This window comes from Malaclemys terrapin, chromosome 7 (assembly GCF_027887155.1).
Source record: "Malaclemys terrapin pileata isolate rMalTer1 chromosome 7, rMalTer1.hap1, whole genome shotgun sequence".
NCBI lineage: Eukaryota > Metazoa > Chordata > Testudines > Emydidae > Malaclemys > Malaclemys terrapin.
The window spans coordinates 109,807,317-109,829,912 of record NC_071511.1 but is presented as its reverse complement, the minus strand read 5'-3'; the positions used below and the strand labels follow the sequence as shown (position 1 = coordinate 109,829,912).

General features: G+C 36.9%; 1 protein-coding gene across 6 annotated transcripts in view; it reads right to left on the bottom strand.

Annotated features, from left to right (window-relative positions):
* Positions 1 to 249: 249 nt before the first annotated feature.
* The window catches only part of ATE1 (arginyltransferase 1), a 149,554-nt gene continuing 127,207 nt past the window's right edge, over positions 250 to 22,596 (bottom strand). For 4 of the 6 annotated variants that reach the window (XM_054034715.1, XM_054034714.1, XM_054034717.1 and 1 more), the window contains exon 12: positions 250 to 3,688. In XM_054034715.1, coding sequence (XP_053890690.1) covers positions 3,510 to 3,688 — 179 coding nt within the window. In that variant the 3' untranslated portion in view covers positions 250 to 3,509. The remainder of the gene's footprint in view (positions 3,689 to 22,596) is intronic. The other 2 variants (XM_054034718.1, XM_054034719.1) reach the window with 2 other exon arrangements.

Below are 22,596 nucleotides of genomic sequence, written 5' to 3'. Positions count from 1 at the left end.
TTCATAGTAGAATAGGGAATTGGTTGCATCAAGGTATTAGGTAAGCACCTGTTTTAATTTTGCTAGTTAGGACAAAAATGAGAAGTTTCAAAGAAAAGCTGCATTTGAGTTGATACACATGCCACCTAATCAATATTGTCCTTTGACTTCTGTGTCCTGGCTGTACACATTAGGAAACAATTGTCTTGGTTGTTCAGAAAGAGAAACACTGAAGACCACAATCATATAGCTACTAATTATTTATAATCATTCACAGCAAACAGGAAATAATTTTATTTTTTGTATTGAAATGTCAAGCAGACTGGCTGAAAAGCAGTTACAAATACAATAAACTCAACATGCAGGCAAGTCTTTCCTTTACATTTGCTGAAGTCTTTTGAAGTTGGAAATTAATATGCTTCCCAGCTAATTCTAATTAAAATTTAATATTCTATTAGTATTTGCATTTTCTTGACCTTTTTTGTGTTCATTTAGAAACCACACAAATTTTTAAAAAGTCAACCTAGCGTTTGGGGAGTTATTCTTTCCAGCTTTTACTGACACTGAAAAAAAAAGTAATGTATAAAATATTTTTTCCTAAATTCAGAACTTCTAATGACAGCAGTTCTCAATAACATAACATTATACTAAATTAAAAATGGACTAGTGGTGAAATCCCAGCCCTAATGAAATCTACGACAAAACTCCCATTGACCTCAATGGGGCCAGGATTTCACCTTAGGTATTTTGTACCATTTCCAAAACAAGAGTAGAGTGAGCAGTGCTGACAAATACTGTATTAATAATCTCCTTTGAAATAACAGAAAAGAAAAAATAAGTCAGATCTCAGTCATTTAGATTGGATGAGCTAAGTGGTCAAGTTTAGCAGAAAGAATACAAAAAGTCCACATAGCCGTAGCATTGCAATTGAAATGAAATTCAGAGAGCGGAGACACCTATTCAGTGTTCATCTAGGAAATGGACAAGTACATTCTCTTGTCAAACTAAACAGGGCAACATCAAGCCTGACAGTCCTCAAATTTCAATTGTTTAAATATCCCATTTTTCTTTAATTGTATATCTGGTTGAAGCATCTTCCCAAGAATTGTAACGTTCTTTAATAAAAACAAACTAATATCTCTCTATGAGGCATTAAGGATGGGATTTCCAAAAGCATTCAGCATTACCCTAGCTCTTCTCCCTTTGAAATCAATGCAAGCTTTAACTAATGACTTCAAGGGGAGCAGAGGTAGGCCAACACTGAGTGCTTTTGAAAAGCCTATCCTAAGTTTGAGCATCATCTCTGTACCCTTCTGTGCCTCCATTAATTGAGTGCACAGCAAGAGCTCTGCTCTTCAAAAGAATAACCCCAGACAATTAGGTGGCTTAGTATGAAATGCATAAGAGTCTGCAAATCAAAATAAACCTGGTAAGTCTGAAGCCTACCACCCATAGTGTTGCATTTTAATACCAAAACCCCTGGGAGCTTCTGCCCTTCTGATCAATTTGTATAAATGTATATTACATTAAAAGTTATTTTTGGATATTACTACATTTCAATATATTTTGTAGGTAGAAAGTATTATAAAGGTTATATTTTAATTTGTGTTGTCACTGTGCATCACTCAAAGAAGCATTAACACAGTGTAGGAAGAGTATTTCCTCTTTAGAAAGAAATCAACTGTTTAGGCCACATTGAAAAACAAGACTATAGGTATTTCTTCTGTGAAAATACCATCAGCTGAATCATGGATAAACTATGTGAATTACAGCATATGGAAACTACCTCTGAATTCTAACTGGTTGACCATCATACTTTTGATGTGATGCTAACACCCATAATCATTTCTTTATTGCCACTTGACTTTGACTAAACCAATGCAGTAACCATGTTGAGTAAAATACAAAAAGGAGTTCTCAAAAATATTCTTGGACTTGAATTTGAAACCAGTATTAAGATCATCATAAATTGGAGAGTAGAAGGGAAGAAAAAATGTCTGCTTGAATTGCGTTGCTTGGACCTCAATTAGTTATTCTTGTTCCATTTCCAATTAATTATCATTAGTGCCAGTTTGTACATGGCTTCTATTTAAAATTAAATCAAGGTTCCTGAAGGATTGAAGATGGTTTTTAAATCCACAGGTTATGTACATTAGAGTGTAAGCACCTAAAGATTTTTTTTTCCAACAGGAATCACTTTCTTGAAAGGCTAATATGTAACTTCAAACTGATTCAGTTTAAGTACTGATTGCTTTAGCAAAAACATTAACAAAACTCCAAATGTGTGGAGTTTTTTGATATTGCAATCTATTGATGAACTATCTAAAAACTGGGTTCTATCAGCAGACACTGACACAAAGATGGCAAAAGAGCACACATAATATTCAAATATATGAGATAATATAGTGCTTATAACAAAGCAACATAACCTCTTGAATTTTTAACTAGTACAAATATTTATTCAAAAATAAAATGAAATGTGTCATCCTATGAGTGGCTGCAGTGTAAATGAAAGCCAGGGATGCTAACACTCTTAGCTATAAGGCGTACAGAACAGGTAGGTACTGTGCAAGTTTCCCCTTCAAATGAACCTCAATGCGGAATAGCAGTGGTACTTCACGTCAAGGCCTGGGTGTTTTTTGAGCATGGTTTTGTAATATGTACACATGAGCATGAGCTAACTACCAAACTCATTTCACATGTGATCCACATTCCGATATGAACCCTTTTCAGCAAAAGTATAAGGCTAGCATATTTACCCACTATACCACTTAGCTGTATCTCTTTGGTAATTTTATAATGGAACTACTCTCAGTTTTCTCTCTAAAGGGGAAAGCTTTCAAAACTTTATCACCCTTTTCATTGAGAAATCAATCTAATTTCCAAGTTCAGTGTGATCTCCGTCACTGTAATACACATTATTTAAAAGTAACATAAAATGGTTCCAGTGAAATTATGAGCCCCCAGTATATATTTACATTACATGGTAATAAACTGTATGATATAATAGTGCAGCATTCTGTATTAAGTAACTGCACACTTCAAGTCTCTTGCAATAGTTCATGTACAAACCTAAGAGTTATATACATTTCACTACAACTTCCACAATTTTTATCACAGATTTCCAGGGAGCCGTATGAGAGATTTTCTAATAGATGCATTGTTCATCTGGGGGAGAGTTACGGTTAACCTTTGCCTCCACAGAAAAAAAAAATAATTTGGTATTCAGTTCACTTGGGTACTTTAAGGTATTCAGAATGCAAAGAAAGGCCAAAAGTACCTAATTTTAAAAAATTCTTGCAAGCAAGTTTAGCTAAGATACTCTACATATTGCTGAAGCCTTGCTGTAAATCATTTGAAGTATTAACCGATTTTGCTTGTAAGTATACTACCATGTATTCACAATAGCCTATTACAGATACCTATATTTTATACTGCTCTATTTTAATAGTCATATAGAACTGTATTATGTATCATCCAACAGCAGTGCAATAAAATATAGTGGCATAGATGAGCCATTTAATAACTCTTCAACTTCTAAACAACAACATCCTTTCTGAACATGTCTGTCCCACCAAACTTGCATACTGCTGAACGCTGGCTTCATCGCTTGGCCCTTTCCGTCTTTTCTTATACATACTGTAAGGCATTACAATTCTCTTGTGAAGAACCCGAACTCGGCCCAGCTCTTTAATGCAACCTTCATCAACTGCAAAAAGAAATAAACACAAATTAATAAACACACTGTCCTTGTTAGTAAGCATTTCCTCACCTTATTTTCTTTGATTAAGAAAAGGTAATGTACCTATGTTCTCTCTTTAGTACTAAAGGATAAGATAACTTTGTTTTGAGCTGATCTATATGCATGGGCTCTGGTGTAATGTAAATCATAAGTTGAAAAGCATGTATCCATGAGGAGTGAAAATAAATCATGCATCTACCCACCTGAAGTAGTTAGGTACACTGTTTCTAACACACATAAAAAGCTATATTTAAATTTGTGTTCAGGGGAGATCTGTGCAAGAAGCAATACTGTATTTGAAACTATTTTCCAATATAATTGATCAAAATGGGCTTCCTACAGTTGCCATAGAGCAGTGTTTTTGACAACTACACTGTTTCCAAATGTTATTGCTATAGCACGGGCTCCCTGTTTCGCCGGCAGAGAAAGGTGCTCACACAATTCTTTCTGGGGTATAAACGAGGCAACAACATTTCTTCCCAAACTGAGTACAGCTTTATCCCCGACCAACTCCTAGTCTCTCTTGTACTCTTCCATGAATACGCATCAGCTGGGTCCAGTAGTGGAATGAGGTTCATCATGTGTCCTTTATTACTTAACCCTCCCCAGTTTCATAACATAGTCCTGAGGTCTAGTAAACAGGGTTGACAGCATTGGCCTGACAAATGTCCCTACGCTTTCAGGACCCAGACAGGCAGCAAGCCTCATCCATAGTTGCATTTTATTAACCTAATGTACAATACCACTCTGATTTATTCTAACAAGCACCATGCAAGAGTATTGTGCTGAATAAGTTAAAACTTCGTTTGTTTGCATTCAGTTGTTGCTGCTATTGCTGAATTCTCATTTGTGTAGGTGTTTACATCTCAGGCAAAATGGTTCTAGAGTAACTGGGAAACAAAGTTTTTACTTAAGTAAGAGAACAACTAGCCATATGCCTGAAGCAGCTGCATGACACATTAATAAGGTTTTTACAAAGTGTTGTTTAAAGAAAACACTGACTTTGCTGAACACTAGGTTTACATGGCCATTAATATAAAAATCAGCTTAAAAGCTACTTTAGGAAAGTAGAACTATTTGAATGCTAAGTGAAAACAGAGCAAAAAGACATTCATTACAATGTAAGTATATAAGACATAAGCTATGCGAAGAGTACCACATATTTTTGTGGGCTCAGAAGATGCTTTGGCTACAAAGTTCTTATGGGCAGGTATAAAGCCATTTCATGATCCATATATATATATATATATATGTATATATATATATATGTATATATATATATGTATATATATATATATATATATAAAAACATTTTCTAACACTCTCTTTAATATTTCAAATTTACTTGTGTCTAAAAAATTGTGCTTCGTTACAACTAAAGCTGCCACCCCAATGTAAAAAAATCCATTTCCCATCGGGTGTAAGATTTAAGACCCCCTCAAATGAATCTTGCTGGAGTCCATTTTACACCATTTCCCTTGGCATTATGAATTATAAACAACTGGGATGATGTCTTCTGCTGATTCAATCAAACCACCAATGTGGAAATCCTAATAATTCTAATAATTCCTTTATGGGTAAAGAAAGAGAGGAAAAAATAGAGCCTTCCAAAATTGAGGTTGATATTTTTCCAATGGGTTTTCCAAAACGCATCTGAAATTCTTTGCAGGCAGCTAATAGAATAGACCTGAACAAACTACAAGTAACGTAAACTAGACAGATTTTCATGCTGAATCCTTTAGTCCAGTATTGCCACACTGGTGTCTTTGGTGGTCCTTGGAGTACCTGCTGATGGTCTTTGGAGAGCTGGCTAATTACATGGTTCTGGTTTGCCTTGTTTCCAACACCTAAATTACACGAAAGGTTAAAAAATGCAATATTCTTTCCATGTAAGCAACCGCTGTAGCTGCCATAGGTAGGCTGAGTTATCATGAAAGAGGGGGGAGATGGGCGTATGTGATAGGGAATGGGAGGCGGTTCATGAGAATGTCTATTAAAACGTGACCCTCACTATGAAAAAAAAGTTTTAAAATCCCTTTCAGGCCTTCTTTATGCATTACAAAGAAACAAAAAAGACGTCACTAACAATGTTTTTCCTTTGAAAGTCACCACTGAAGCTTACAGAATCAGAATTTTTCTGCTGATTGCTTGAATCCAGATATTAATACGTAAAATAGAGCTTCATTAAATTTCATCCAGTTCAGAATGACTTCATTACTTTTATCTGTTGTGATTCCTTACATAAAGGTACAATGTCCTTCTTGAGTAGGAAAGAGTGATGTGAAAGAAGAAAATCTGAATAGTTCATGCTAAGATTTGCTTCTCCACTAATTATTGCTGGCACTTGCTTTAGATAAACACTGAAGTAAAAAACACTGTTTTGGCTTTTTCTCCCTCTTTGAAATCCATTAGGCTTTTTGATGTGTAGCCAATACCTTTCCGGTATCCTAATGGATTTGTTTTTCGACCAGTTCTTCCCACTCCTCTATACTATTTTAATTCTTTGTGAAAGTTCAAAGAGAACAAAATTTGCAAGTTCAGCCTCAGAAGGTGACACAATTAAAGTTATTTTAACTTCCTAAATAGGAGACAAAAGTTTGTACTTACTACACCTTTAGGCCAAGTATTGCAACCTGAACTGGACCGGTGCCAAAACTAGTCTTCATAACAAGTTGTCTGAAGAGAGCACTTTTAGGGCTGTTCTTTACTTACTTGTTGATATTTATTACTTCTATTTAAAACTGAAACCAGATATTGTAGGCAAATGAATCTTTTGGCTTGTATTGCTCCTGGCCCCAGATTGTATGTATTATAGTAACTAAAGCTACTGCACCTTCAACTTCTCTACAGTCTTCACTGGCTCAGTTGAACTTTGTTTGGGTTGTTGAAGGTGTGGTTTTATATGTTTAGCTCACTTTTACTCACTACATCAGGTCTTAGTGCATTGTCCTCTTTGGAATCAGACCATGCAACATACTTATTGCTATCGGGGTTTTAGAGTAGCTGTGGGCAAGTATTTTCTGGGGGAGAACGACGCTTCTCAAACCACGCAGTAACCAATGCCTACTTGGACAGTGGCACCATTTTATGAGTCTTCAGAAAAATGCACCCTCACAGGGCAATCAGGAAAACTTGCAACTATCCTGAACATTGCTGAAGCAAGAATCATCCTGAGTTCAGCATCGACACAACTGCAGAGACTGTGTGTATGTGCACGTAAAAACTGTCTTAAAGGGCAATATGTTAAACTCAGATATGCACGGCCCCCTAACTTATGCTTTTAGTGATCGTATTTATGTTTTACGCTTCTTATTCAATGCCCATTCATGATTCTTACAGATGTTACATAAAGACCAGAACAATACAATCCTTCCCATAGGTGTTCTGTTAAACACCAGAGAGATTATCTGTCTCTTGTGAATATAATTTATCAACCCCATAAAAAAATAAAGTTATGTGATAAAAAGAACCTGCTGTGAAAGTACTTCAATGACTAAATAAATATGACTCAAACTGCATCTGAAAAAGGAACAGTTTTACTTGAACTTTAAGTCATCACTAAACTAATCTCAGGTACACTTTTAGGCTTTTATAAAGGGTGAATAAGAAGTTCTGTCACCACAATACCAAATCCATAAGAAACAATTTAGTCAGCTTCCAGTTGCTACTGTTCTAGTGCCAAAATCGTATGATTGTAGGAAAGTATTCACTTTATTCATTTAAATCCTTTGGAAGCCATCCTACCTTAAGTAGGATGGCTTCCAGAGGATTTAATGGAAAATAAAAACAGATTGGGCTCTGGTATTGTTTAAAGAAGAAATGACCTGACAAACATAAAAATCAGAAATCTGCTGCTGCTGCTAAATCTGAATATTAAGTGCACATTAAAGACAATTAAATGTACTTTTATAATTATTACAAATACGAGTGCCAATGTCCCTTCTCTGTGTAACTGTGCTGTTACGTAGGTGCAAAACAGGATGCCGCTCTCATCTCAGCTTGGAATGAGAGCTGTAGTATATTAATGTAAATGAAACTGTGTTTTTTTAAAGCACGAAGAAAGCCCAACAACTAATCTTGCTTCTGTGTCTTATTAAAATAGTTTTAACTAGTGTTTTCCTAGTTTCCTTCCCCAATTTTCTCATGGGTTACTATCTGCCAGATGCAGCTAAAGTAGAAAGGGCAGCTCAGCAACCTTACTCTTGGAGAAACTGTTATAATTAAAAAAATAAAATGAAAAGATGCTTTTTCTCACCACACTTTCTCACAGTATATTCTCATGAACCATGCAATGACCTCTGTTTCTCCCCCCAATTCTGTGCGCTTTATTCTTCTGTCTCAAAAGGCTCATAAAATTAAAGATGTTGGAGGCAGAAAAGACTTGATCAACCAGTTCACTCTCAGGACCATTTGAGGTTTTTTACAGTGTATTTCCCAGTCTCTCCCCTTCCCCCCCAATCCAGTTTTTAATGTCCTGCAGAAGAGAGTTTCTACGAATATCCTGGGAAGACTACATCATACACCTCACTGTCAAGAAGTTTTTTTTGAAATTCACCCTAAATGCTCTTTTTCTCAATTCCATCTCTTGTGCCTCTTATCAATGAAATCTGGTCCTGAGGATTTGTTATTATTTTCTTAAATTATCTCAACACTTCCTCTTTCGATCTCTCAGTCTCTGGCAATGCTTTATCTTTATTACCTAAGAAGACAAGATTTAGGGCAGGGGTTCTCAACTTTTTTCTTTCTGAGGCCACCCCAACATGCTATAAAAACTCCACGGTGCACCTGTGCCACAGTAACTGGTTTTCTACATATAAAAGCCAGAGCTGGTGTTAGGGCAGGGCAATTGCCAGGGCCCCCCACGAAGCTACATTGGTCAGACTTCAGCTTCAGCCCTGGGTGGCAGGGCTCTGGGCCACGGACTTCAGCCCCATTCAGTGGGGTTTCGGCTTTCTGCCCTGTGGCCCAGCTAGTCTAACACTGGCCATGCTTGGAGGACCCCCTGAAATCTGCTCACGGCCACCCCCAAGGGGCCCCGGGTTGAGAATCACTGATTTAGGGTAATTATTTCTGCCACGAAGGCCACTACAACCATTTAGTAACCATTCAGCTATTCTGCTATGTTTGTATTCTCTTCCATTTCTCCTTTTACTGCCTGGTTGTATACAGGTTCACTGAATCTCTTGCATGTTTCCTGTTTCTGATGTATTTAAAAAAGTTTTTTTTTGGCTTTGTCATAGTTTATGTTCCTTTCTATTGTTATCAGTTGGTCTGGATTTCTCTCTCTTTTTTTTTTTTCTTTAAGGATACCTGTTTAATTCAATCTCTTGGATTCTGTCATTTAACAATATCACTTTATTCCTTTCCTTTCCCTTTCTTTGTTTAGGGGTATATATATTTTCTGTGACTCAATTCTGGTATGCTTAAGCAGCCTCCATGCTGAGCCTAAGGATTTTCATTTCCTCACTTTTGACTTCAGGCTCTTTTTGAATAGTTTCCTTGTTTATTTATTTTTTTTTAAATCTCCTTTCTACACTATAATGCCACAGTGCTACTTTTTGGTGCAATTCTTCCCTTGAAAAGGTTGAATTTAATTATTTTGTGGTCACTATTACCTGATGGCTTGACTAAACATAGTTACTTCTTCAACCAACTCCAGTGTGTTATTTAATACAATTCGGGAAATGATTATCACTTGTATGCTCTAGAACCAACTGGTCCAAGAAACAATTTAAGGTTTCAAAAATACCACTACTCTAAACTTTACTCTGATGAAATACCCAAATCCTCACCCTAAACCCTAACCCTAACTTTATATGCACTTAGATTAGGGTGAACTCACCCATCATTACTGCTTTTATTAGATTTAGTTAACTGTTGGATCTCCCCCAAAACTACATACACAACATCTGTCTCTTAAGGGTAAACCCACTAGTAGATTTGTATTATGACGACTTTGGATTTGTATCCATGCAAATTCTCTTTTCTCAGAATTATTTCATTACAATCTATAGCATGTTTCATGTCCAATGCTACTCCCCCACCTTTAACACCCATGCCTATCCTTCCTTTATAGTACATAGCAAGGAAATGTAGAAAAATCAACACTCATTTTACTAGAATGTACAGGATCAGATTACTTTATGGTTCCATACAGCTATACAGCAGAATTTGGACATTAGTTACATATTGAAAAAGGCAACGGATTTAAAAATAAAACCTCATCATCTGTAGTGTTGAAAGAACCTAGAGCCAACTGCAGTTGTCAGTGCAAAAAGTTGAGGCTCCTAGTTACCAGTGGAAGGATAGTTCCAAAAATGCACACAGCTTTAAAAGCCTCAATACAACTCAATATGAAACTCTGGCTACCCATATTATGGTTCTGGTTTAAAGAAACCCAAACTGGTTTATGCTTCTACTTCAAACTGGCAAACTTTAACAGAAGTATTATCCAGTGATTTAGTCTCTCACATGTTCTCATATTGATTTGCAACAATTTTCTGGAGGCTTATGCCAGAGTATAGAATAAATCAATTTAAAACTTCTTCTCCAAATGGGAAACAGACTTTGAAACACTTTGAATAAAAATGGGTAATTTTATAGCAAAGTGCATATCATCTAACTTTTTAAAGAGTATACACTGATCTTAAGTTTTCTTTTCTTCTTTCAAGTAATTTATCCAGAACAAGTCACAAAGCATGAATGGAAATATTTCTGAAAGCTCAGCAAAATTTGGGAAAATTGCTATGTTTAGGCTTCCAAGAAATAATATGCGGTCAGTCAATCGCTAAAATCTCTAAACTAAAAGTTTATATGGAAATTTTGTTGAATAAAGTTAATTTAAAAACATATTTGCCCTCTCCACTTTTTTTTCCCAAACACACAAAGTCATTTACGTACTAGTCATCTGCTGATTTTTATTTTTTAAACCAAAATTGCTTGACATAGCTAAATTATATACACTTTATTTATATCTTCTATTTATCACAGTCCTAGCTGCCATGCAAAAAGCTACCATCTTTAAATTAGGATCATGCTAAAACCACTAGATTTCAAAAGAGATTTCTACACATTTCACTGTAGACCAGTTAAAGCTGAAGCCACGCCATACCTCTAAAACTATGATCAATGCATTTTAGTGTTTGTGACCATTCCAGGTTAGAATAAACTAATTTTATGGATACTGGGATTGCGCCCCGCCCCCCACACACACAATGTGTCAGGGCAGAGTGAAAGTTTTGGGTGCCTTAGCCATCCATTTCTATATCTTAATATGTTTGAATTTCTTTAAGTTTAACTGTGAATTTCCTGGGAATGCTTGTTTCTGAGATAATCGTAACACCCTTGTAATGGTTTGTACCCTTAAATTACTAGTATGCACTTGCAACCTTAACTTCTGGCATTCTCAAGTCAAAGAGAATGCTACCAGCTGATATTTTTAATCATTTGCCGATTTGTAGTATCTAGCTGTCATTATGGACTAATGGCTTGGCAAATATCAATGAAAAAGAAACCAGCAGTAGGGCTGGCCCAGTGGCCCCATGGTTAGTGTTTTGTCTTGCTAGAAGAGATATGGATTAGATTTCCTGGCCTGGATACTCATTCTGTAGTCAAAAGATATGAGAAATGTTGAGACAGCCAGCTCAGATACTGGAGTGAAGGCCTTAAGTTGCTACACAGCAAACACCCAGTGATCACTTAACAGTAGCAATAGTGTTCTCCAAAAGGCAATCTCGATCAACCCTCATTCTAGGGAACATTTCCGCAATATGGCAGCTGGTAGGGACTTTAGAGGGAGTAGCGGTGTATGGAGAGAGTAGCCTTTATTTGATTACTGCAGTGGCAACTGAAAAACACACTCAAAAATTTGTAAAGAAAACTGAAAAGCAAAACTTGCAAATTATGCGTTGAGATCTTGACAGCCCTAAGGAATATTAATAAGTGTAGGAATATTAATATTATGGTAACTGTGGCAATAATCTCACTTACTCAGTGAACTAGTGAAAGACAGTGTTTTAATAAAACGAAGTATTTTGCCATTCTAGTCATACAAAGAACGAGGTGAACATTGAGAGTGTGTCACAACTGCAGGTTCTCAGAGCTTAAGCTGTGGCTTTCCTTTTTTAAAATTCTTGTGGGATTTATTTTTTATTTATTATTCCTATAAAGGTTTTGAACAGCTAGAGTACAAGTCTTTCTGTTCTCTGACATTATTCCTGAATCTAATCCAAAGATTTTTTTTTTTAATTTTATTAATTATGATCTGATATCAGCTGAACAAGCAGATTTCCCTGGTTTCTTAAAGGGAGTTAGTGAATTTTACGTTAGATTTTGTGTTTACATGTTTGTGGCAGTAACGGGGGACAGGGCCTTTTGGAAGCACACAGAAAGATCCAGAAAATGTAGACACATAGTTGTACAAATGCACGGTTGCAACTATAAACATGCTTTAGATCAGCACCACAACATGAAAAGCTTAATGGTTCAAAACTTCTTTGCAGCATATTTTTAAAATTTTAATCAGCTTTTCAAGTTTGGGTTGTTGGGTTCAAACAGTTTTGATGAAAAAAGACTAGTGAAGACAGTCACAATACAGTCCCTGAAAGTCATTTTTTTCAACGTGTGGCAGAAAGGAGTAGAAATAAGAGTAGGAATATGGGAAGATGTGTTACAAAAATGTGCCCAGTTACAAAGAACCTGTTAAGAGGCTAAAGGCCTATCAAGGCAGAACTGAGGGGCACTGGCAGTACCTGAAGAAGCTATCACTGAAGGGTACACCTTTTCCCTGATTCCTCTTTCTCATTTAATGGACTGCTGATGAACACCAATTCTCAAATTATGCAAGAAACAAAAAAGAACAAGCTAAGAGCTCATCTTTTAAGTACATAAAATTCGGAATGACAGGAAAATAAAAAAGTAGACAGCCAAAAAAAATTAAAGTGTCAGTTTTATTGCCATTTACTACTTTTTAAAACAGAAAAGAAATTGGACAACTGCCAATTTTTTTAAAGTCACTAATTAGGAAAATATTCCTCATATTTTTCTGGACTGGATACATTTAGAGAGTCACCATAAAAATCTTATTCAGTTCTGTTATTTCTAATGAAGAAAGAAACATGATATCCCGGCTAAACTCTGATATGAGGCTGGCTCTGATCACAACTCTGAGTTTCCTTAAACCCCACTATAAAACCCCTATACCATGCAAAATATTTGGCCATCAAGACCATTTTCCCAGTAAGATTGCTTATGTTTCTTTAACTATTGTCATCTGGTTTGAGACACATGTTTAAAGGTATCAAGAGAACATTATACACACAGGTCCACTAGTGATTTCATAGCACAGATGAATATATAACAGTAGGATGCACTGATGCTCTCCAAAAGGTAAAAATTGCATTTCTGAGTATAGTCAAATTCACAGATTCATACATTCCAAGGCCAGAAGGGACCATTGTGACAATCTAGTCTGACCTCCTGTATCACACAGGCCATAGAACTTCCCCAAATAATTCCTACAGCATATCTTTTAGAAAGACATCCAGTCTTGATTTTAAAATAGTCAGGGATGGAGAATCCACCATGACCTTTGGTAAATTGTTCTAATGGTTAATTACCCTCATTGTCAAAAACGTATGCCTTATTTCCAGTCTGAATTTGTCTAGCTTCAACTTCCAAAGATCAGATGCACATTATTTTCTATACGTAGAAATGTCTGTGTAACTCTGAGATAGGTGCTTGAATTGACAGGAGTAAATCCATTTGGAAGTGCTACCTCTCTAAAAATACTGCTTAGTCTCTAGTTTCAGTCCAAGAACTCACATTTCATATATCAGTAACTGCAGTTTAGATCTTATGGCCTTTGGTACAACGCAAAAACCTAAACTTAACCCCCGCCCCCCAAAATATTAAAAAAATTGAAACAAAAACTTACGTCACAGAGCAAGTAAATACTTGCTCACTGGATTCAGAACACTCCATTTGGGGGCAGGGGGAGAACTCTAATAACTGAACACAAAGGAAACATTACAGTTGCATGCACCACCTTAACTTCGTCTCTGGGTTGGGTCAGCTCTAATCTATGCTAGATGCCCAGGGCCCAAAGAGCCCTTTCACCAGTGGGGGATCACTGGAGCATAATAATATTCTGTCAAATACCAGTTTCCATGTTTCATTTGCTAGCTAGTGCGTGAGAATGGGGGAGTCTTGTTGGAGCCATTGGGCGGCTCTACGCCATTCAAAGCTTCCTGTAACTAGTGAAAAGAAGAACAGGAGTACTTGTGGCACCTTAGAGACTAACAAATTTATTAGAGCATAAGCTTTCGTGGACTACAGCCCACTTCTTCGGATGCATATAGAATGGAACATATAATGAGGAGATATATATACACACATACAGAGAGCATAAACAGGTGGGAGTTGTCTTACCAACTCTGAGAAGCCAATTAATTAAGAGGAAAAAAAAAAAAAAAACTTTTGAAGTGATAATCAAGCTAGCCGAGTACAGACAGTGTGATAAGAAGTGTGAGAGTACTTACAAGGGGAGATAGAGTCAACGTTTGTAATGGCTCAGCCATTCCCAGTCCTTATTCAAACCGGAGGCAAACTAGACACAATCAACTCCGGTTTGAATAAGGACTGGGAATGGCTGAGCCATTACAAACGTTGACTCTATCTCCCCTTGTAAGTACTCTCACACTTCTTATCACACTGTCTGTACTCGGCTAGCTTGATTATCACTTCAAAAGTTTTTTTTTTTTTTTCCTCTTAATTAATTGGCCTCTCAGAGTTGGTAAGACAACTCCCACCTGTTTATGCTCTCTGTATGTGTGTATATATATCTCCTCATTATATGTTCCATTCTATATGCATCCGAAGAAGTGGGCTATGTCCACGAAAGCTTATGCTCTAATAAATTTGTTAGTCTCTAAGGTGCCACAAGTACTCCTGTTCTTCTTTTTGCGGATACAGACTAACACGGCTGTTACTCTGAAACTTGTAACTAGTGAGTATCCTCAAGTTGCCAGTTATTCTGTTTTTAGGGCTTCTTTGTGCTGCTTAACCTGTGCAAAACAACCTTATCATACTAGAGGATCTAACTCCATATTTAGCAACTTAGAGAAAATAACTGAAGAATTAATGGTCATACAATGCAGTGTATCACTCCATAATTTAATATCAGTGTGGGAGGCACAAAAATGTGCCATTAACAATAAAAGTTGGATCTCTGTGACTGGCAGCTTTTGAGGCTGCTTTTAAAGAAATTACCATACAAAAGAGACTATAAACCAGTTTCCACTTTGCTTTGAAACTCATTAGTCATAAATGCTAATTTCGTATTTAATTTCAAGGATTTCTAGTGTGTTAAACCTGCAAAGAAGCATAATATACAATGTGTCAGGATGAGAGTTGCCTTATACTGCCAGGTTTCAGAGTAGCAGCCGTGTTAGTCTGTCTCCGCAAAAAGAACAGGAGTACTTGTGGCACCTTAGAGACTAACAAATTTATTAGAGCATAAGCTTTCGTGGACTACAGCCCACTTCTTCGGATGCATATGCATATGCTCTAGAGCTTATGCTCTAATAAATTTGTTAGTCTCTAAGGTGCCACAAGTACTCCTGTTCTTTTTGCCTTATACTGCCAACATCAAAAACGATGCCTTAAAAAATAAAAAAGGAGTGGTAACTTGCAGGAAGCTAAAATATCTAAAATTTCAATTCAAATACAAATTTAGTTTATAAATGTTGTCAGTCCTTCATATCATGTGATCTTTCAGAGCATAGAGCAAAATGAAACTAATTGTAAACTATCACCTTTTCGAATTTTACAACTCAGATCTGCAATGATAAACTAAATTAAAGATGTACAGACCACTGTTAATGGACTTATAGTATGCTAGCTGGCAGTTTAAAGTATGACATATCTGACTTCGAATTTTATTTTAATTTGCTTTTTATTGATTGTAAAGCATGTTTTCTTTTGCGTCAGCTGCTAGATACGGGAAGCCTTTCGAAAAATACAATAGTATAAGCTATTCGTAGAAAGATACAGTACACAATTCAGACAAGCTGGACACAAGAATATTAATATTTATGCAAAACAAGAAGTTAGTTTTTTTGTCTCCAATTGTGTCTCAAACTCATTCATCAAGAAAAATGAATGTCCAATATCCCTCATGATATAAAACTACTACTTCGGACCAAACTAAAAGCACAGCTAAAAGGAAGCATTAGCTAACATAAACACCTCACCAGGGAAAAAAAAGTTTTTAATTAAAACCAGCAAGAACAAGTCACAAAGGAAGTACAGTAAAACGTTCAGGATGGTCTGACTCAGCCAAGTCTTTGCAGTTCACTTACTCTAGCAGAAAAGAAGCTGGTAATCTCTGAAATCACTATTCAAAAGGCAAACTTTCTGTCCTCAGAGGAAAAATGCATCTTATCTCAACATCATCTGTGATTGTTTAACAAATTAAGACAAAAGAATTACAGTACTGCAAGCACAACTTATTAAACCTTAAAATGGATGGGTAGAGAGAGAAAAATGCAATAAATATTATACACATCTTATAAAATTGTCTAGCTTTGAGCCTGAAATCATATCACTCATTTTTGATTTAGAATTAAAACTTTAGTAACCACAAGACAAAACACTTGACAAATAGTTAATATTTGATAAACCAGACTTGCCTTAACAGAAACTTTAAGCAATTGTATTCTGACTCTTATTATTTGAATACTAAAGATGAATGGAAAGATATTCTTGGAAATATCTCTGGAAGATCTGTATAACAACAAAGTAAGTTCATAAAGATCATTTCAGCTTTCAGATGTTACTTGCAGCAATCTGAAAAAGACTTATGTACCAGTAAATGGAGTTCTTGGAATACACCGCCTATGCAGGTCTACACTAAATTGAGTTGTATGGCATGGCCCACAATTCTGGAATCCTTCTAAAGCCATTTAACCATTAGGGTGAACATAAAACAATACATGACTATGAAGTTGAAACTACATTTCATAGATTCATAGATTCTAGGACTGGAAGGGACATCGAGAGGTCATCGAGTCCAGTCCCCTGCCCTCATGGCAGGACCAAATACTGTCTAGACCATCCTAGATAGACATTTATCTAACCTACTCTTAAATATCTCCAGAGATGGAGATGCCACAACCTCCCTAGGCAATTTATTCCAGTGTTTAACCACCCTGACAGTTAGGAACTTTTTCCTAATGTCCAACCTAAACCTCCCTTGCTACAGTTTAAGCCCATTGCTTCTTGTTCTATCCTTAAAGTTTTTATAACTGTCACTACAATCATACTAATATCATTTAATCTAGCTATTATGCTCTGAAGAGTGGGGAAGGAGAAATGGCCAGTGAAGAGCTGTCGAAGTTACCAAAAGTATCCTTCCTTTTTCCTACATGAAATTGCTTCTGAACGGCTCCACTGCAGAAGATTAGCAATACCCACAGGAAGTGTTGGTTAAATAAAGACTGAAGGACTGCCAGCTGAAATGAGCATCTGATTTAGCTCCAAAATGAAGAGAATAAGGCTAAATAAAGGTTTGACTTGAGCTCTAAATGGTACTGTCACAACCCAGTCTCTCTGGTGCTGGAAATCATATCAGCTAATAGTAGGCCTGGATGCAGACTTCTTCAACTTGAGACTTTTCTCCAAAGGCCAGGGAGTTGTGAAAGGAGTCCCCAGAGTATCTGGAGTGCTTTTTCCTTGGACTGCACTAATTCGAATGACTAAGCTCATATTAAGCACACTTTAATCTCCTGGAAACCAATTGCTGTCAATAAAAGGAGAAAGAAATTGCACCTAGACTTACAGCACTTTGAGGCCTCTTCTTCGGAGTCTCTCGGTATAGATGAAGACCTTCTTGGGAGAAGGCAGGAGTGCTACAGAGAAATCTATACTGTTCTGAGGGTACTGGAGCCACGGATCTCTTTTTCTTCAGAGACTTATACAACAGGCTGAGTGGAAAAGACCTGCTCCAATTGAAGGCATCTCTCCAACTTGCTTATTGCTGTGAAACAAACACCAGAGGTGCTGAGCACCCTTTCCTAGGGAGTTTTAGCAACTGACATGCTGATCTGAGGGCCACCTCTATTGTCGCAGGAAGCACAATTCTCGGAGCTTGAATACTTCTCCAGAAGTACCACCTTGACTGAATCATATACCAAGATGAAATGTAACTTAAAATTAATTTTATGTAAGTAAATTTCAACAAACACCACCAAAGGAAGTTTGGCCAAGTAGATGAGGAGACAATGGTTCCAAGACTGCTTGAGGTGGTAGAAAGGTAATAAACCTCAGCTATAGAGGTAAAGCCTTTTATAAATTCAGTTGGATCATTAGTTTTGTGTGCATACTTAACAGCTAGATGGCTGAATTATGGGTAGGAGTCATGAGGCGTGGCAGGGAACTCAGACTGAGGATTTCATTAGGGAGAACAGAAACATAACATGTTGTTATTCTCTGGTCAAAACAGTTTGCTCAAATAAACAAATGCAGAAAACTACATGAGCTTGAAGAATACAAGTTTTAAAACCTGCTAGCACACTGGATAGCGTGATAAATACAGAATGCTCACTTTACTTTTCTGAACACATTTTGCTTAAGGAACTATTTTAAAATGACTGCAGTACAGAAGAAACACTAATTGGAGAAAAAAACTTTAGCCATTAATTAAAGCCCTAACTCTTTGTCAAGACAAACATAACAGAAACCAAGTCAAGATCCAAAAATCTCTCTCTGTTGTAAATTTTCTATATGGCAAAATCATGCTAATCTGCCAGTTTAATTTATGCTGCCGTAAGTAGTGCACAGATATAATGTCATGCCTGCCTCCATAAAGTCAGAGTTTGAACGTCCCTCCAGATGCTTGAGATCCTTCAACATCTAGGATTTCAAAGCTAATTTATACTTATGATGGGTAAAAGCTTTTATTTTTAAGCTTAAATAAATTGTAGATGTTTGATAGATAAGGCTTAGTGACATATTCATCAGCCATTTCAAATTAAAAAAACAAATTAAAGGAATATACTGTGGATATTCGAAATAATATCCCTAAAAGTGTGGATGACTATCCTGAGTTTTAAGGAACTGAGGTCCTAAATAACGTTTTCTGTGTATTCTGGGTCTGATGCAAAAAATACTTTAATAATTAAAACAAAAAACTTTAACTCAAAAGAAAAGTAATCCAGTACAGCACACCTGTCTTTTTCTGATTTATTTTAGTCTCATCTTCTTGGGTTTTTTTTGCCATATCCTTACAAACTCCTCTTTTTTCCAGAAATAATATATTTTTATTATATTTATATAGTGTCTAAAGTATGGCAAGCACTTTTTGGACAAATAAAAAGACATAGGACCATATTCTCAACTGGTGTAAACTGAAGCAGCACTATAATGAAGTGAACCAATCTGGCCCATGGTCCCTGCCCTTACAAGAGCCCTCACCACCTGTAGGTTTCAGTGACGCTTGGGGACACACCGCAATTTACAATTCTGAGCCCCAAATTTTGACATACAGCAATAAAACAACAGAATGGAAGAAAGCATGGAGGACAAGAGTTACAAGTTGTTGCATTTGCTTTGCTAGGCTATGAACATAGCATGACTGCTGGGGGGACGTGGCTGATAAGCGCTGGTAGCTTTGAATTATGTGATGGTGGAAATGACAAAGGAGATAAATAGATTAAAGCAGGTAGGAGGATCTGCAGAGAAGCTGGGGAAAGGAAAGTGCTCATTGGGGTAAAGAATGAAGAAATGGGAATGAGCGAGGTGAAGAGGAGGGAGAGAGGAACGGATAAATTTGAAAACCACAAAGATGAATGCAGATGTCGTCATGAAAGAGGCAAAGTTTGACTGGATTGGCAGTAGCAAATCGGCTACATAAATCACATTAATCAATTACTGGAAAAAATAAGTAAAAACATGGAATCAATTATGGTCTAAAAACGTCCACACGAATAGAGGGGATGATGTCATGACAGCAAAGGAAGAGTAAACACGTTCTGAAGCTGTGAAGGCCTTACAAAAACGTCTTCCCTTGAAAAGTTAGCTGCGGAACCCAGTGTCCCCCTAGTGGCTTCTTCTTAGTTCAGTGGGAAGAGGAGGCAGGCCCAGAACATATCCCTGGGGCCACTAACAGCAGCTGCTGTATATCTGGGCTCAATTATACTTTTAACTTTTATCATGTTTGGTAACTAATTCCATATGTTGGTTATCCTCTACATGAAACAATTCAACCTGAATTGTCCACTTTATCCTGTCAACTATTTTTAGAATTTTGTCCATTTTTTCTAAACAATTTACAAGTGTGAAAAACGGTTTCACGATTTTTAACAATCCTTTTCCTGATTTCTTGATATTGACAAGTGAGGAAAAGTTTTAGTCACACGATGAACTTACACATGTAGTAGACTTGCCTCAATACTAACAACTAGTGCATGGAAATGCTATTTTATCATAGATTTGGAGAAGAAACTACAAATAGGACATTTACCATGGTAAGGTAGATTTTGACATGTAGTTCCCAAAATTACCCTTCCTTTCAATATTTTGCATAAATATTTTGAAGATTTTTATTTTTCAAGCAAAGTTTGAACAGAACTCATACAACTTCAAAAATATCAAGTATTTCGCTTTTGGAAAAGTAATGGTTTTTGCCATCGCAATTCACAAAATTGCCTTTATCCAGGAACTCCAAAACTTATTACATTCCCTAGGCTTCATCGAGTACTCTTTCACTGGTATGGTATATGGATAACTGAAAATATTTAAATAAGAAAAACTGGATGCCACACAATCTCTCTGAAGATAACTTAGATGAGGATTCCCAATTATTTTATACATTCCACAGGAATACAAAGAGCTGTGGTTGGGGTCCTGTGGAGTTCTATGCATTGTCTATATCAAACAAACCTAAAATGGCCTTTGAGTGAAATATGGTAACTGTTTAACAGTTTACGTGAACACTACAAAATAGTTTAGCACAAAATACATAAGCAATATCAAAAGAATAAATGTTGAAAAGTACATCTGAAATTCCAAGGGATAGTTCCGTGAGGCGATTTTTTGCAATCACACAAATATCTTGTTTATTTAGTTCTAAAAAAAATTGTAAGGAAATACAAGGTCAAAGTGAACACAGTACAGGTACATTTCCTAGGCTACGTAAACCTGAATGAAAATCTAATTGATATGTGGACTCATTCCTAATCTTTCCAATTTTTATGGGAAAGTTCCAAGACAAATTATCTGGAGAAATATAAAAATGAACACAGCTGTCACCTATGCAACTACCATATGCAACTATCTTGATAAAAACAAATACCATATATACTTGATCATAAGCCGGTTAGTTTATAAGCCGACCCCCCCCCAAGATGGATAAGTAAAAATGGCAAATTTTTATGACCCATTCATAAGCCAACCCTATAATTCAGGGGTCAGCAAACTTTGGCTCCCGGGCCATCAGGATAAGCTGCTGGCGGGCCGAGATGGTTTGTTTACTTCAAGTGTCCGCAGGCATGGAGGTAAACCTAAGTAAACAAAGTCTCCTGGCTGCCACCTGCTTACCCTGATGGCCCAGGACAGCAACTGGTGGGCAAATTTTTTTGGGGGGGAGGGTGGGGAGTGGGAGAAGTTGGGGGTCAGGGGAGGATGTCTCTGGCCTGGCCGGAGCTGCTCTGGCAGGCCAGGCGGGGCGGCCTGGCCGCAGCCTGCTAGCACCACAGCTGCAGCTGCTTTGGAGGCTGGGGGACTCTGGCCCCGCCTCTTCCCTTCTGGGTCTGCTGGCTGAGGTGCCTCTCCTTGCCCGCTCTGTCGGGGGTGGGGGAGGAAGGGGAAGGGGCTGCGTCCCACCTCTCCCTCTCTATACCCGTTCATAAGCCGACCCCCTTTTCTGATGCTTCCCTTTTTTACTAAAACAATTTGGCATATGAACAAGTATATACAGTATGTAATGTTATTTTGAGGAACATCTTGAAAGCATTTCTTCCAACTTTTCAAGAGGTTAACATTCTGCTTAAAAGTGCATAACATTTGTACATATTAACATAAAAAAGATGCACAAATTAAACTTTTATGGGGGTTAATTTTTGTGACCTTCCTACAAATTGCATGGATTAAACTTTTGTCTGTAGTCACTGATGGTTGAAAATTAGCTCAATAAAATCAACTAAAATAGATTAAATTATCTTTCCTGCCTTTAAGAAACACTGGAACAGTTAAGGTCCAAGATGGATGATCTTATGGTGTGATCCTTCTTCTAATTCTAAAGACTTAACTAGTGTGATAGAAAATCCAAGACTGATCATTTCCATTTCATTTGGAGGTTAGCTCCCCTGCCCCCCCCCCCCCCCCCCCGCCCCCCCCCGCCTTCTTCACATACTAAGAAGAGAGTTGACAAATTTGCTTGGCTACAGCTAATTAGAACTATCTTCACTGTTTAAATACCTTTTGTGATCAAGGATCAGGCTGGATTTAGAAATTCTCACTTCAAATTGATTTCAAGAGTTTATAAACTTAATTAGAAATAGACATGAACTACTGAGATGCAAAATTCTAAAAGACTTGCTAGGAGTAATTGATATGCGTCTTTCCTTGCTGGTTATACAACTGGTGCCTACCACATTTGGCTGTGTTTAGAGAAAGAAAGTTTAGCCCTTTTGCAATTTTTAATTAAGAAGAACGAAGATATGTTTCACAATCTACTAGAATGTAATAATGTCCTTTCCCACTCCCAGCCCTCTGAAGTACCCAAAGGAATCAGAAGTCACTTGATTTTTAAAACACATGGTAAATACCAGATGTATTACAATATAGCAGTAGTGTCCCCATAAATAAGACTGAGAAGG